The 15,388-nt window shown below is 40.5% G+C and overlaps 1 protein-coding gene across 25 annotated transcripts in view; it reads left to right on the plus strand.

The window, feature by feature from the left end:
• Nucleotides 1–15,388, plus strand: part of col13a1 (collagen, type XIII, alpha 1) — a 73,693-nt gene that overhangs the window by 53,311 nt on the left and 4,994 nt on the right. For 13 of the 25 annotated variants that reach the window (XM_028988257.1, XM_028988258.1, XM_028988259.1 and 10 more), the window contains 21 exons: nucleotides 1,330–1,374; nucleotides 2,614–2,640; nucleotides 2,729–2,773; nucleotides 3,186–3,272; nucleotides 3,477–3,503; nucleotides 3,762–3,797; nucleotides 3,902–3,958; nucleotides 4,083–4,106; nucleotides 4,203–4,256; nucleotides 4,363–4,407; nucleotides 4,546–4,680; nucleotides 5,172–5,243; nucleotides 5,435–5,479; nucleotides 6,416–6,466; nucleotides 6,608–6,634; nucleotides 6,719–6,805; nucleotides 8,088–8,123; nucleotides 8,906–8,959; nucleotides 9,114–9,167; nucleotides 9,797–9,832; nucleotides 12,964–13,050. In XM_028988257.1, the coding sequence (XP_028844090.1) occupies nucleotides 1,330–1,374; nucleotides 2,614–2,640; nucleotides 2,729–2,773; nucleotides 3,186–3,272; nucleotides 3,477–3,503; nucleotides 3,762–3,797; nucleotides 3,902–3,958; nucleotides 4,083–4,106; nucleotides 4,203–4,256; nucleotides 4,363–4,407; nucleotides 4,546–4,680; nucleotides 5,172–5,243; nucleotides 5,435–5,479; nucleotides 6,416–6,466; nucleotides 6,608–6,634; nucleotides 6,719–6,805; nucleotides 8,088–8,123; nucleotides 8,906–8,959; nucleotides 9,114–9,167; nucleotides 9,797–9,832; nucleotides 12,964–13,050 (1,131 nt within the window). Of the gene's footprint in view, nucleotides 1–1,329; nucleotides 1,375–2,613; nucleotides 2,641–2,728; nucleotides 2,774–3,185; nucleotides 3,273–3,476; nucleotides 3,504–3,761; nucleotides 3,798–3,901; nucleotides 3,959–4,082; nucleotides 4,107–4,202; nucleotides 4,257–4,362; nucleotides 4,408–4,545; nucleotides 4,681–5,171; nucleotides 5,244–5,434; nucleotides 5,480–6,415; nucleotides 6,467–6,607; nucleotides 6,635–6,718; nucleotides 6,806–8,087; nucleotides 8,124–8,905; nucleotides 8,960–9,113; nucleotides 9,168–9,796; nucleotides 9,833–11,170; nucleotides 11,911–12,963; nucleotides 13,051–14,031; nucleotides 14,110–15,388 lie in introns of those variants that run through there. The other 12 variants (XM_028988272.1, XM_028988264.1, XM_028988269.1 and 9 more) reach the window with 10 other exon arrangements.

The following is a 15,388-nucleotide window of genomic DNA, read 5'->3' on the forward strand; positions in this document are numbered from 1 at the left end:
ATTCATAAAATGATGGACAGAGCACACACATACAAAAGCAGGAGGCGAATGGCTGTTTTATCCATCACTGATTCCACAGCTTCCTTCCTGTCGCCCCCTAGTGGACACATTTTGTTTTGAGGTCTCTTCCAAGCATCCATCTGGACTGAGAGCAGGAGTAAAACTCAACGAGCCACGGTCCGTTTACCAGCAGAGTTCCTGTGTAGCCGTGGACTTGGCGTGGGAACAGAGTTGCCTGTGCTGATTTATAATGACAATGACGCAGATCTGTAACCTCTGGCTTTAAAATGCAGCTCATTCAATTGCAACGCTTTCCTACATTTAGTCTGTAATCATACACAGATTTATAATCAGTAGTTACAGGGACAGTCCCCCCTGGAGACACTCAGGGTTAAGTGTCTTGCTCAGGGACACAATGTAGTAAGTGGGGTTTGAACCTGTGACTTCTGTGCCCTTCTGGTTCATAGGTGTGTTACCCACTCGGCTACTACCACCTTCCTGTCTGATACAAACCCATTCTAGACATATGCAAATAGGTAGAAACTGGCACATTTTAATAAACTGAACTGGAACAAATCTGTTGCACACATACTGCTCTAACATGCCTGGTTCGCCATGCAGGAGCCAATGTGCATGGCGTCTCTAGCACCTTATTAGTACATTTATGAAGGGAATGAGGGGATGAAGGAAGACGCTTACAATAAAAGGAAGATCAAAGGTTCCTAGTCACGGTGCTCAGAGTTGAGGTGTCCAGGGCCCTAAAAGTCTCCTTTAGACTTCCTGGGCTGTCAGCATATCCCATGATCCCTCGGTGGGGTGGGGAAGAGACTTGTGCCTTTCATCTTCCTGGAAGCGTTGACATACTATCCCACACAAGCACTGCCTTTCTGGCGGTGCCAGCTACAGTCCGAACATACACACTCACGCATACACACTCACACAGAGAGGGTCAGTGAGGGAGTCCTGTGTCTGGTTGCTTGACCTCTGTCCACCGCAGCACCTGTCACTCTCTTAAATAAGACCCTCAGAGAGAGAAAGAGGGCACAAAGAGCCACTGCCAGCTGACATGAGCAGACAGTGCCAAGTCTGGCTTTGCCACCTGCTGCTCTTTTGGAGCCGGAGTACGTGTGCCCACAGACACTGAGCCCTTGTATTGTTTTTTAGACCTGGTCTTTAGACCAGAACTTCTCATGTGTGGAGGACCTGCACTGCTGGATATGGACTATGTGTGTGTGTGTGTGTCTGTTGTTGTGGTCTGCACGTAGGCTCACTTTCTCTGCTCACTACTGGGCAGCATAGTTTGTGGGAATGATGCTTGTTCTTTCTTAGGGTGAACGCGGAATACCAGGAATGCCCGGAAAGCAAGGAGGAAAGGTAGTTAAACAGAGATGACCCTCCCTCCACCATTAATCACATGGTTTGCCCTGTGTGCCCCATAACTCACTGAAGTGTGTGTAGGACCCCCTCCCATGAACCTGATTTTTTTCAGCGGGCCTGCATTAATCATTTGATTAGCACCATTAACAGTTTAGAGCTTGTGATTTAGACTGCTCCTTGTTTCTCACAAAACAGCCATAAGCCATGAATTTGGTCATCATTTAATGTTACTGGAAATCATTGATTTTACATATTTTTGAATTGGATTTAGTGGGGTTTTCATTAGCAGTATATGTCAACAATGGGTCAAAAATGTGGATTAGTCCTGTGCATTTTTTTTTTTATACAAATGCCATAAATGCCTTAAACGTAATACGCTTGGTACAGTATGAAGCAAATTACAATGGGGATCAATGAGTGCCAGATGTGAACATGGAGCCAAGATTATTCAGAAACTGTTGATAAATAGTTAACCTCTTTTTCCAGTCCAAGCATGTCAGTGTCCCAAGGGCTTTTTTGTAGCATGTGTGTGCTAATTTTGAAATGATAGACTTATTATGTTGTAATTGCTGAGGCATGAGGGTGTGTGTCATTTGCATGGTTTGTTGAAACGCTATGTGCTGTGTATCATATCTGATTGGTGCATATGATACATGCACACACAGACTGCTGACGGATCTGGTGAGCAGTCACAGGCTCAAGCCAACGCCCCATGTCCCCCTTCTCAGCTGTGGTTGCTTGTCTGGTTAATCCAAGCCAGCAGAAAAGATGAATTAAATATCTTATCACATGGTCTTTTACTATTTATACCAGCTCTTTGCTGGAGGCCTTGGTGAGGATCTGCTGTGCTGCCAAGGAGGGCGCCAACATGCCCCTCTCTCTAAATACTGTCTTACACAACTACTGATCAGAAGTAAGGGGGTCAGGGTGGTTTATGGGGTGTCTAAACAGTCCCCTTTTCAATTGTCCAAACAGTTTATGTGGTAAATGCATGAAAGCACCGATGATTGTAAATTACATAGCAATGATTGCAAAAACCACAGCAAAATATATTGGTGTTGACAGTGGTGCAGTGCTGTGTGTTCAACATGTCTTCAGATCCTTGTGGGGGGTTTCTGAGTTTGGAAGAAACTTTTCATTAATTCTGTCTTGTATTTGTCTTGTTTTTTTTTCTTTTTTTTTGTATTTTGTATCTCTGTATCACTCATGACCTCTGACCTTTCTGGCCATGGGTAGGGAGATCCTGGTTTTCCAGGACAAAAGGTAAAAACTCTTCCTGGCAGGATTAAAGTGATTGTATCCTGTTACCGTATCTTGTTGCTTTAATAACGCTTTTCTATCCGCTGGGAAGGGCCAGGCTGGTATTCCTGGTATCCCTGGGAAACGAGGATACAGGGTAGGCTTTGGTTTGCACTGCATTTGTTAGCATTGTGTAGGTCTGTGGAACTAATAAGTGTGGGTTTCATAGTGTACATCATTTCCTAAAATTCAGACCAACAACTTCACCGTCCCATGTGAGTCACAGAAGTCTGTCCTCATTAAAGATGTTTTCATCTTTGACATTAACACTTGTTGCTTGTCCCTCATCGTTTAACTGCTCAGTGTTACATTTTTGTTGGTTTGTGGGTGATAATGTCCAGGTTTATAGGTTGATTGTAGACATGTTTGTATGTAGTTAAAGTGCTTTTGTTGCTGTGTACAGTGAGTATGCATCCAAATTTCATTCATGACAACTTGTTACTTTATAGACTTAGAGAAATGGCTTCAGGCAAAAAAGTTTTTCAACCCTCTTTATCTCTTTCATACAGGGAGAAAAGGGGGAACCCAGTGTTGGAGGATCTGGCAATAAAGGGGAGCCGGGACTTCCAGGTCTGCCAGGCATAATTGGACCCAAGGTATTCCCAACAGAGAACAGAGATTATGAAGAGATTATAAAAGATTTATTCCCACTTTGCTGTAAATTTGATCGTTTGCCTCCAGTACCTTTCATGTCATAGCATTTCCATTTGTCTTTGTTGCTGCGAAGGGTTTTCATAATTAAGTCTTGTTGCTTATTGCAGTGTATTATGGAAATATTAACTCTGATTGTACCATTTTAGGGTGACAAAGGTGATCAAGGAATCAAGGTGAGCGTTTACATTATCATTTAATCTGTGTCACTACCTGTCAAAAGCATATGCCAAATGAATGTGTGGTTTTATCATTTTAGAGTGGCCCATGAGTGAATAAACAGTTTATCTAATTTAATAATATATAGAAATGTATGAATAGTACAACTTCATAATTACTATGTATCTACTGCACAGATTTCAGGTGAATTGTGATCATGTTGCATCATTATCGGTATATGGCAATAATACCTGCTGTTGCGTCAATCTCTGCAGGGAGACTCAGGACCTGAGGGTCCAGCTGGACTTCAGGTGAGTGGCTGACCTTCACAGGCAGTTCAATCAGTGACATCAGCTCTTAACCGATCAAATATTTTTTGCTGTGTTTGCTCATGACCATGTTCTCTTGGGCACAGGGACCCCCTGGTCCAACCGGAGAGCCGGGTAAAGCAGAAATCCTCAACGATGAAAATGTGAGCATATGACCCAGTAATATTTATGCCGAAATATGTATCAATTATCATGAGAAATATACCTTCTTATGATATGTTGTGTATGTGTACCAACTTATGTTTCATATATGTGAATTTGTTTCAGTATATACGCAATGTTCCCTTAATGGTAAGTAGTTTACTGAATTAAACTGATCATGTACCTTTGTGCGGTATTTTGCAATGATGATATGTTTCATGTCTACAATTTATTCTCATACTGTAGGGTCCCCCTGGATTACCTGGCCCACCAGGATCTCCTGGTCAACCAGGTGCTAAGGTGGTTGATCTTTTGTAACAATAGCACATCTATATAGTGTGTTCCATCTAAGATCTCTTATAGTGTACTTTTAACTCATAATCTCTTATCATTACCTATTTATTAGGGTGAAGTTGGACTTCCTGGGCCTCCAGGTCTTGACGGTGAAAAGGTAGATAGTTCCATCAGTTCCATCAACCCCATCATCAGTATTACATTCATTCTGTTGCAATCATTTCATACCCAGCATCACATCCACCATAACCATTGGATCATCCATTGTCCTCCTCACAATATATGTCTGTGTCAGGGTCCAAGAGGAAAGCCTGGTGAACAGGGGCCTATTGGTCCTGCTGGTCCTGAAGGTCCAAGAGGAGAGGGTGGACATACTGGCCTGTCGGGTCCTAAAGGAGATAAGGGTGACATGGGACCCTCAGGACCTGCTGTGAGTACTTAAAGAAGCACAGGTTACAGAAGGATATTTCCCTGCCTTCTTAATCCAGCATCTCACTCTTATATGTCTATTATAATTAATAAATCATCTGATATGCATGTTGGCTGACATACAAAATATGATTTCTTATGGTTTTGTGAACCATTTTCTTTGACACTCCAAACTGTGTAATAGTTAAAGCAGAGAGTGGCAGAATGCATGATGTTCTTTTTTCATAATTTTAACAATCTTGAAGAAGAGCAATATATAATATTCGTCATGTTTATTAAGGAACTGGTTGGATTTCTGCCAGTTTCTTGTGTGCTCGCTTGCATCCTTAAGAAGTTATTCTATTAATGCTTTTCACTAACACTCAATTCCAAACCAGACAGTGACAAAAACCACAAAACATAATGTTTGAATTGGCCAAGAGTGATTTTAACTGACTAACCTAAATACCCCCAAATCAACATCACTTAACCCATTCCCTTCCAATTCTGTAGGGTTTAGATGGCCCTACGGGTGAAAAGGGTGTTGCGGGACTTCCAGGTCCCATTGGATTACCAGGCGCTATGGTAGGGAATGGTGGCCCACATAGTGGGCGCTGAACCCCAGTGCAGACTAGGCAGAGTGATTTCTATTTGATAAAATTAGATGGAATAAAATGTGGCTGCAAATAAGGTTGTTGGGTTTGTTAGTTTGTTAGAGATAAGGTATAAACCGTTCCAGCCAATTAAACATATCTATTGTGCCTTTATTTCTGCAGGGTCAAAAAGGAGAATCAGGAGAGAAGGGAGGACCTTCAGACTTGGTAAATGTTCTTCCATCACCTATCCATCCTTTCACTTTTACTTTTTTCCACCTATAATTAATACATGGATATTAAAGGTCCCCTACTATAGAAATTTCAATAGGTGTAGTGCTTTGGCCATTCAGCTTCGCCGTTCAGAGAGCATCAGTTCAGACGGTCGGATCTGGAATTTGTCCCCTTATGTCGTCATAAGGGGAAAGGTTACCTCCCCTTTCTTAAGCTTTGTCCAACCCAGAGAATTTTCCACCCCTCCCCGAAAAAAGGAACTCTACCGACCATCATGGCTTCAAAACATGTGAAGACTTGCAGTTGATCGGTGATTGTATGTAAAAATGAGTACAAATGTATTGTTTAGTTCCGTCACTGAAGTCTCTGAAGAACCAGTAGGCTAATAAATTTTTTTCTGGAAAAACGCTGACACAACCTATTTGCACCAAATATTGTGGTTGGTGACATAATTCCCCTGAATGCTCTCTCAACTTCTATAGGTCACTCTACTCCTAAGGTGATAGTAGCCTAGTCAGTAAGACATTCGTCTAAGAACCAGAAGACCCAGATTTAAACATACTATGATTGTGTCCCTGAGCAAGACACTTAACCCTGAGTGTCTCCAGGGGGACTGTCCCTGTAGCTACTGATTGTAAGTTGCTCTGGAAAAGGGCGTCTTCTAAATGCCATAAATGTAAATGTAAATCTGGCTAAGAGTGGCTGAAATTCTGCATCATGAATTTTGGAAAGAGACATCAAATATAGTATTAGGGGACCTACATAATAGCAAAATATGTTTTATAATAGGTGACCTTTAAATCTGTTGTTATGCATTTGATTATCAAGCAAACTACAATAAAGATAGGATTCCAGATGAGAACATTTTCCCAACAGTTTTCTATATATGTATGGAATAAAAATGTTAAATTGCTATATTTGTAATCATAGATCTATGGGCCCCCAGGACCTCCAGGGCCTCAAGGGCCAGTTGGCCCTATGGTGAGTATAGCAGCTAATATTAGCATATTGAGGTACTGAGGAGATCTTTTGGCACTAAATTCTACCTGACCTGACACAGTGTTTCTGTTGTCATGACAATTAGTGCAAGTCAATCCTGTCTGACCATAATCTCACCCACAGGGACCCCAAGGACTGTCAGGGCCAAAGGTGAGAGGTTCAGAAATGTCTGAATTAATTATATTTCAACTAATGGAATTGTTTACATGGTACTTATGATCATGTGACTGACAGGGAGAACCTGGGATTGGCCTGCGAGGAGAGAAAGGCGCTACTGGTCAAAAAGGCGAAAAGGGGGACAGGGGTCATCTTGGACTTCCAGTTAGTCTTCAAGCACACACACACACACACACACACATGCACACATACACACATACACACACACACACACACACTCACTTGCATGCACATATGCAGGATTATGTTGATAGGTACATTGTTTGGTATGTCCATTTATGGATAAACAATCGTGAGACGAATGAGCAATACAGAAAAGTTTATTATAGACACAAATGCATTCGGGATCCACTCTCAGCAAACCAGCAAAAAGGCTCAGAGACTCATGCCTCTGTTTTCATTTTATAGTGCCCTGTTATTTGTCCTGATAGATAAGGGAACAGAATGTTTTCTTCTGTTTGCAGTCTTTTCAGTCTTCAGTCTGAAGCGGAGGCACAAAAACATTCCGTAAATAACATCATACAAAGTATATATTTTGCTGAGGCGAACGTAATACAGGATTTATCAAAATCATAAGAGGACTTCATAAAAATATTATAAGGCGTGCAATCAACATCATAATGATTTTTGTCTAATAATGTATACATGATGCATGCAGAAACAGATGATAAATGCACACATGCATGGACAGAAAACAGATATTCTCCTCCATTCACAATGAGTAAAAGCACATGTGAAATTTAGAGGATAACATGCAATAATGTGTTGGGTTTGTGCATGCAGGGTATACATCATCAATCAATGAGCAGTATTTTGAAATATTTTCTTTTGTTGATGGAGTTACACAAATCATTTTTTTATGTAGTGTTTGTACTTTGGACCAAATTCCATTATTTTTTATACAGATTTCAATAGAAGGATTGCATGTTCTGTGGACGATGGTAAACAGCATGTTGGTGAATCAGGAATAGGAACCACTGGGATACTTTTTTTTCCCTTTTTGTGTCATCAAGCAACTTTTAGTTACTTTTAGATGTTAGTCCAATCGTCAATGACACAGTGACTCCTTTTAGGCTGAAAATAATTCAAGATGGGAATCACATATATATTTCCATATTGCTACAAACAAATTATCCACAGCAGGTCAGTGTATGAAAGTGAGTCTCCAGGTAGGACAAGATTACTTCTGAGGAAGTCTCTTTGTGGTTTTGTGGAATCCCTTTCGTTCTAAAAGGAGTTACTGTTTTCTTTTTCTTTGTGTCACTTCACCATCACCCTTTCATAATGAGCTGTAGTGTTTTTGATGTTGTTCTTGTGCCACACCGCTTTACTCACTCCCTCCTCCAACTCCTCTCCCCTCCCTCACATCCACCACCTCTTTCCGTCATCCCTCCCCCGGCTCTCTAACTCTTTACCTGCTGTCCAGGGGGCTCACGGTTTAGACGGCAGGCCCGGTCCAGTGGTGAGTGGCGCGACTTCCGTAACCCTCATCCCCTTATCTATCTTCTCTCTTTTTTATTCCTGTCCTACCCATCACATTTGCATTTCTCCCACCCCCTGCAGCTTGCTTTGCCTTGCTGTGTTGTCCGTCTGTCTGTCTGTCTGTCTGTCTGTATGTTTGTTCTTTGTATCTCAGGTTGTCATTTTATGATACATGAGAGAGGCTGGTTTGGACTTGGATGGATCTAGTCAATTAATGAATTTATCAATCAGTCAATCAGAGGTGTGTGTTTAAAGAAATCCCTGCAGGTCTCTGAACTAGCCTCTCCCTTGGTGGAAATATGTCAGCAGTGATGCTGAACTTTAACCATTGCAGAAGAGCATGCTGGGATGCCGCTGCATGTCCTTGTTGTTACACTATGGCTGAGATGCATTAAAATACAGGAGAATGGCTGAGCCATGAGAACGTGTCCAGGGCATCCACCGTATTCTGCCCTGAACAACAGCAGGACAACTGCAGAACTTCACTCGTTCGTTGGATTTCCTCTATAATGAATTTGAGCAGCAAGCTTTTGCAAAAAAAAAGTTACCTGTTTCTCTGTTCCATCTGCGACTTTCTAAATTGAATGTGAAGCTGAAATATCTGAAAGGATTCATTCATTTTCTTGTTTGAATTGGAGTGAAACAGGAATCTGAAGATAGAAAGCTTGCTGATCTTCTTATTTGAATCCTTTTCTTTCCCTGTTGAGATGCATTTGATCAGGACCTCTTACTTGTTAACACTTTTCTTTCTGCTTTTCTAAGGGTCTCATAGGACCAGCAGGGACGCCTGGACCTGCAGGACCAAAGGGAGAACGAGTAAGAATTAACATTATTATTAGTAACGTTCATGTTCTCAAATACAACCTGCGTTGTTGGTAATTGTTTTTTTTGGTGGTGGTAAATTTTGTTGGTGCTACTGGATGCCTTGATCGGCTGGGGTAATGGGGTTTTTCCTTTTTTATTATTTTAGGCTGAAAAAGGAGATATGGGAGTACCAGGACCAATTGGACCTCAAGGCATCCCTGTAGGTTTTGGCATTTTAGCAACTGTTTAACTTTTTTGATGCTTGTTGACATAATGTACGATAGACATGTGACTCATAAAAATATATATATATATATATATATTGTAGACGCTGTTACAATTAATCGTATAATCGATGCATCACGATGCAGATGTGGACGACATTGCATCGATGCAGGGCAGATTATATTATAATGACGTTTCTTGGTTATTTTCTGGTGGCAACAGTGCCGAAAGTGTCCATGGCGTCCTGATCTGAGTACAGAGTTTCATGCTGCGTGGCGCGGCCTTGTTCTCACATAGCGGCCATTTGTTGAACTTTGAACTTTAACCGCTGCATGCGGGCTTTGTTCTTTATGCCACTTCGAAACACACGCACAAAGTGGGAATGGAGAACGGACTTTCGGGCATTTGTGGAATCAAAGGAGTGCATACTGAGTACAGACCACATAGAAAATATATGGGATGCATCGTGATCGATATCGAGGCATTGATAATTGTAATCGAATGGTGAGACGAGTGAAGGTTCACACCTCTATTGCATACCTGGATGATGTTGTTCTTTTGCTGTGTTGTAACTCATAAAGCTCCGGCTGATGTCATTTACTTTTTCTCATTTCTGTTCAAAAGGGAATGGTAGGACCACCAGGCTTAAAAGGCAATCGGGTAAGATGATTTCATGGAGATCAAGTGTTGTGATCAAAGTGCTGCAACATGCTGGAAAATGCCTAGCTTGGTCCACCAAGGAAATCTGGGTTTTCAGGCTTTTCCCTTAACCGCAGCACTTGAAATTTGACTTTTAAATTTAAGAGTCAGGTAAAAAACGTGTCTGTATGGCATTAGTTGCCTATGAGTAGCAGGTGTGACCTTCTGTCACATTTCAAAATGAGGTGAAGTACTGTGGTAAATATAAGGAGAACAATCTAGTAGACATGTTGGCACTTGGTGGACCAAGTGGCAATGCTTCATCCTTTGTGCCTGTTTAAGTCATTCCTGTATCATTTTGAAATATTTTGATTACACGTGCCTATTAATGCTCTCTGGTGTAGATTTACTGTGAGACATTGATATAGATTTAATGTTTCATTATAAATGTGCAGCTGCATCTTTTTCTGTCCCGTGTGTCTTCTAAAAGTCTTCCAAGGGTTCTAGAAGCCAAGAGAGTTGTGTAGCTTCAACGTTTTTGCTAGTCTCTGTTTTGCAGTGGCTTTTTACCACCTATTTGGTAAGTAATTTGAATGAAGCGGCAACCCAACAGGCCTGAGTGCCTTCCTTCCTCTCAAAAGATGCATTCAAATCACTTTGATGGGCAGGAAGTGTTTTCTTTGAAGCCTGGTGAAGCCCATGTCATTGAGCACCACTTGAATTCTAGACACGGCAGTTCTGCTGATCAGATGAAATGAACCTACCCATTTGTGATGTTAATATTCTGCACTTTATTCAGCATTAAATATTAAACCAATCACTAAATGGCATAGCTACATAAAAGGGCTTTTAATACTTCAGTGTTTTGTTGTACTGTTTCATTCAAATGTATTTTGCCAAACTAGTGTTCTTTCTGATTTATACTGGTTGTAGAGGTCCTGCAAAATAATGCTTTAATAATAAATATATATTGTAGGCTTCTTTATTACTCCTTTATTCGGATGGTCTGAAGTTCGTTTCCCCCTTCCTTTCTTTAACTACCTATTAACCACTTAATGCTCTGACTGAGTCCCACCTTGAAAGTCAGGACATGTCATCGTTCTGCCTCAGCACCTTCAACTGGGCCACAGTACATCCTTCACCTCATGGTTGTAGCATTTTTAACTTGGGTAAATATTTCTCTGAACAGATAATCATCTACATGCAGTAGATGATGGACTAATGAAATTTAGACACAGTTTATTCCTTTACAAAGGTAACACTCCATTTGAGGGTGCTGAGAGGAACACCAGGACACGGTGCTGTGTTTACTCTTGTCGTCCTCTTGTCTCCTTCTCTCTTTCTCTTTTTTTTCCACAGGTCTTCCTGTCCCCTTTTCCTCCCCTCCACCCTGCACTGTTTCCCGTGGCTCGTTTGTTCTGGGTTGCCCTCTCTGTCCCTCTCTCACACACCCTTTGGCCTCCTCATGGTCCTCCTGCACTCTAATGTTGTAGCCCGGGTTAATAAACCTCCTCCTCCTCCTCATCCTCCTCCTCTCCTGCACCGCTCCTCTTCTCCTCCACTGACTCGCTCCCACCTCCTCAGATTCCCTTTAATCTCCTCGGCCTCTGTTCTCACAGTGACGTCCTACAAAACAGTGGTACTGATCATGAGCAGGCATTGCATTATGGTCTTCATTACATTTACATGAACTTTATTACAGATGAGTACAGAATTTTTTAGCATGATAAGATATGAAGCTGTCGAAAAATATGACTATGACCTCTTCTCTGTCTTTTCATGTAAGAAATGAGTAAAAATGTATTTACTGTGGTATGTAACATTAACCAGTGTGTAGTACAATATTTGTAGTGTAATATTTGAGTTTAATAGTTTGTTCTTGAAGCCCCTTAACAAGAGAGAACCCCCACTGTTTCTGCTCAGTCTCACTGTTTTGTTGGAACGAGAACCTTTTCTGGTTTATTCATTGAGGGTTGATTTGGGACACTGTGAGAATATTGAACATTACCAAAGGTCTGTTTAATTTAAATTAGTTCCCTCCAGTTAAACGTTCATTAATCCCTTCAAAGCCTCTGGACTTGGTGAATGGAGTATTTAAATGTAAAAAAAAAATTATATATATATATATATATATATATATATATATATATATATATATATATATATATATATATATATATATATATATATATATATATTTTTTTTATTATTTATTTTTTTTTTTTCATCATGGACAATAATTCTCAGTTATAAACTAATTTAAATATGACATAATTAGAAACATGCACAAATATCCAAGTGCTGCTGTACCACCACATATCAGCACTGGTCTTGATCTTGATCAGCATTAATTAAACTGTAATTTCATTGCCCAACATATAAGGAATTCTTGAATTTAGTCAGTAACAGAATGGATACATTAAGATGAAACTAAGGTAATAGCCTAGTGTGTTAGACACTCGCTTATGAAGCAGATGACCACAAATTCACACCTTCAAAATGCAGGAACCATTGTGTCCCTGAATAAGACACTTAACCCTGAGTGACTCTAGGAGGACTGACCTTGTAACTACTGGTTTTCCTCTGGATAAAGGTATCGGATAAATGGCAAAAATGTAAATACACCACAAGGCAGGAAAAGTGAAATTATTCAGTTTATTCAGAAATAAATCAGGTGGGTGGTAGTAGCCTAGTGGGTAACACACTCACCTATGAACCAGAAGACCCAGGTTCAAATCCCACTTACTACCATTGTGTCCCTGAATGTAAATGCTGTAAATGTAAATGTAAATCTGAAAATGCATCTAAATACTGCTGAAATGCTGCCTAAACATAAAAATCAATTAACATAACCTGAAACGAAAAGAATTGTCATATGTCATTTAAACTTAAAATAGACTTAAAAAGGAAAAAAAGAGTCAATTAGAATCCGCACACCAATACCATTGGCTATTTTTCCTCCTTCCCTTATTCCCATATTCCTAATAACATCTGCTGATGGTCTATTTTCCAGTAGCATCAAACAATTCCATTCCTGCTGTTTCCATTTAAATCTTAGGTCAAATTCCCATTAAATACACTTATATATTTGTGTTTTGTGCTGGTGAATCAGGAGGTCTAAAGCCTGTGTTTTAATGCACTGTTATTTGCAGGGGGAGAGGGGCAAGAGAGGCAACAGGGGGGCCAAAGGGGATAAGGGAGACCAAGGAGCCCCGGGATTAGATGCCCCGTGTCCATTGGTATGTCCTCATTCAACGTGCAGCTTTGAGGCAAAAGGAAGGAAAGTCTGCGGTGGGCTGAAATGTAGCATTAGCCAATAGGGGTGTTCGAAAATATTGACACAGCAATATATCACGATATTTTACGTGGTGATATTGTATTGATACAGGCGCATCAAATATTGCTATTTTGTTAACAAATGTGTACCATGTGGTGCTGTCGAGCGTTTTCTCGAGAGAAAACAGAGATACAGAGATCAGAGATCAGCAGTTGTGAATCAGCATGCAGTTACAATCTCCACTCCAGCAGGTTGTAGTTGCATGCTGATTCTCAACTGCAGCTCTAGATGGCGCTGTACAGCTGGGTGCTTTGAATTACTGCTTGACATTTCAGGCAGAGGGAAATCGCAAAGCATGACAGATCGATCACAGCATCTTGTATTTCAGCTCTGTTTTTACATTTTCAGTGAACTGTAAAATATCATAGTATGTACAGTATCACAATATATCGTGATATAATTGTATTGTGACCTGCGGACCATGAAATATATCGTATCGTGAGATCCTTGCAATACACACCCCTATTAGCCAATATCCTATTATTCAGAAAGCCACAGGTTTAGTGGAAATGCCACATGCTACGATGCTTACTTCCTCTTGTCTCGGGTTCTATTCTCACTAATGATTCTGTTTAGGTTGTTCTGGTTTAAGGGCCTGTGTCACCTCAGACCAGAGGCCAGAACGACCAACGGGAGATTTTTTCTACAGGAAGTAGACTGGCTGGCACAAGGAACTGCTGTCTCCATCAGGCTAGTCAGGTAGCGGCGTGTAAACGTGTCCCTCAGTTTCGTAATTCCCAAGGAGACCGGCATGACCTAGTGCCAGTCTGTCCCCATTCAGCTGTCCTGCATGGCCCTCCGGGCAGGTGACTGCAGGCTTGAAGAAAGTCTGCTGTTCCTCCTACAGTCGGACGTTGACATACATGGTTGATCTCATGAACAGGGTTTCCGCGGATTTAAAGGGGAAAAAGGTGAACCAGGCTTGCCAGGCCTGGACGGGCTGGATGCCCCTTGTCCTGTGGTATGATGCCCCTCTCTCTGCTTCTCAGGCTGCTGGCATGTCTAACCTGGCAACAAGCCTGACCACCATCAGGCAAAACATATGACCAGATCAGTCCAGATCAGTCCTGTGCTGCACTTGTTGTTCTGTTATCCTCACATCTCACAGATGATTGGTCTAGAGGCATGTGAGCATAATATAAAACTAACTAGGGATGTAACAATATATTGAAGTGCTCAATGTCACATTAAAAATTGATTTCAATGTTGTCAGTATGTGCATTGATTATTACAATTTTATTTCAGTATTGTTCTAGAATCTCTTTTTGGAGAACATTGTACTGTATTATTTGAACAGTAGGGACTAGACACATGTCCAGGCTGCCACAGAGCTGGGAAGAAAGTGAAAAGGTCCCCCAAGTGAAGGGTCCCCAAATTCACAGCCAAGTAAATTACACTACAAATGAAATTACTACAGAGTACTCAACACCACCTCAAAACATTTTTCCACAAAAATCCCATTAAAAGCCTTTAAATACATATTCTTCTTATATATGCCCCAATTCTTTTACCTGATCATCAGCACTGATCATTAAAAGATTGAATGCAAATATCAAACATATTCAATATCAAATGCATTTAATTGCTGAACCTATGAAAAATAAAAGTTTATATTTAAAAAAATATTACATTTTCAATACCATGCCCTTGACCTGTTATTGCCGTTACATCCCTACTACTAACCCTCACATTTTACTTTTTCATTATGTGTGTGCGCTCTGGATTACAGGCAGATGCATGTTCAACTCTGAGAACATTAATTTCCCTGTTAATTCCCCTGGATGCATATATTGCATAGATTAATTAGTGCATATTTGTATATTTTGTTTATTAATTCTAGAGCCAATTCTAGACTGGCATTAAGATTAAGTAGAGTCTGCCTATTTAACTAGTTTGCACAGGAGTCTATTGTAACTCTAATATGAAGATTATTTATTATTGAGTGCCATCCACTGTAAATGAGGATAATAACAGTACTGCATTGAGGATATTAAGGATATTACATAACTAACACTTAGCTTTGTGATCCAAAAAAATATTGTGGCAGATGCTTTGTATGCTTATATAGCTTTTTGCAAACATTAACTCATTAACTCAAGATACATTGCACTCTGCTCCGTGAGTGGCTCCTTTTTCAGAGATTAATTTGGAACATATCAGTGAATGAATATGTGCTTTATATACATACCAACTTACGTTGAGATGAATTAATAAAATTTTATTAAATAAATCATTCTTGA

Source organism: Denticeps clupeoides, chromosome 8 (assembly GCF_900700375.1).
Source record: "Denticeps clupeoides chromosome 8, fDenClu1.1, whole genome shotgun sequence".
Taxonomy (NCBI): Eukaryota; Metazoa; Chordata; class Actinopteri; order Clupeiformes; family Denticipitidae; genus Denticeps; species Denticeps clupeoides.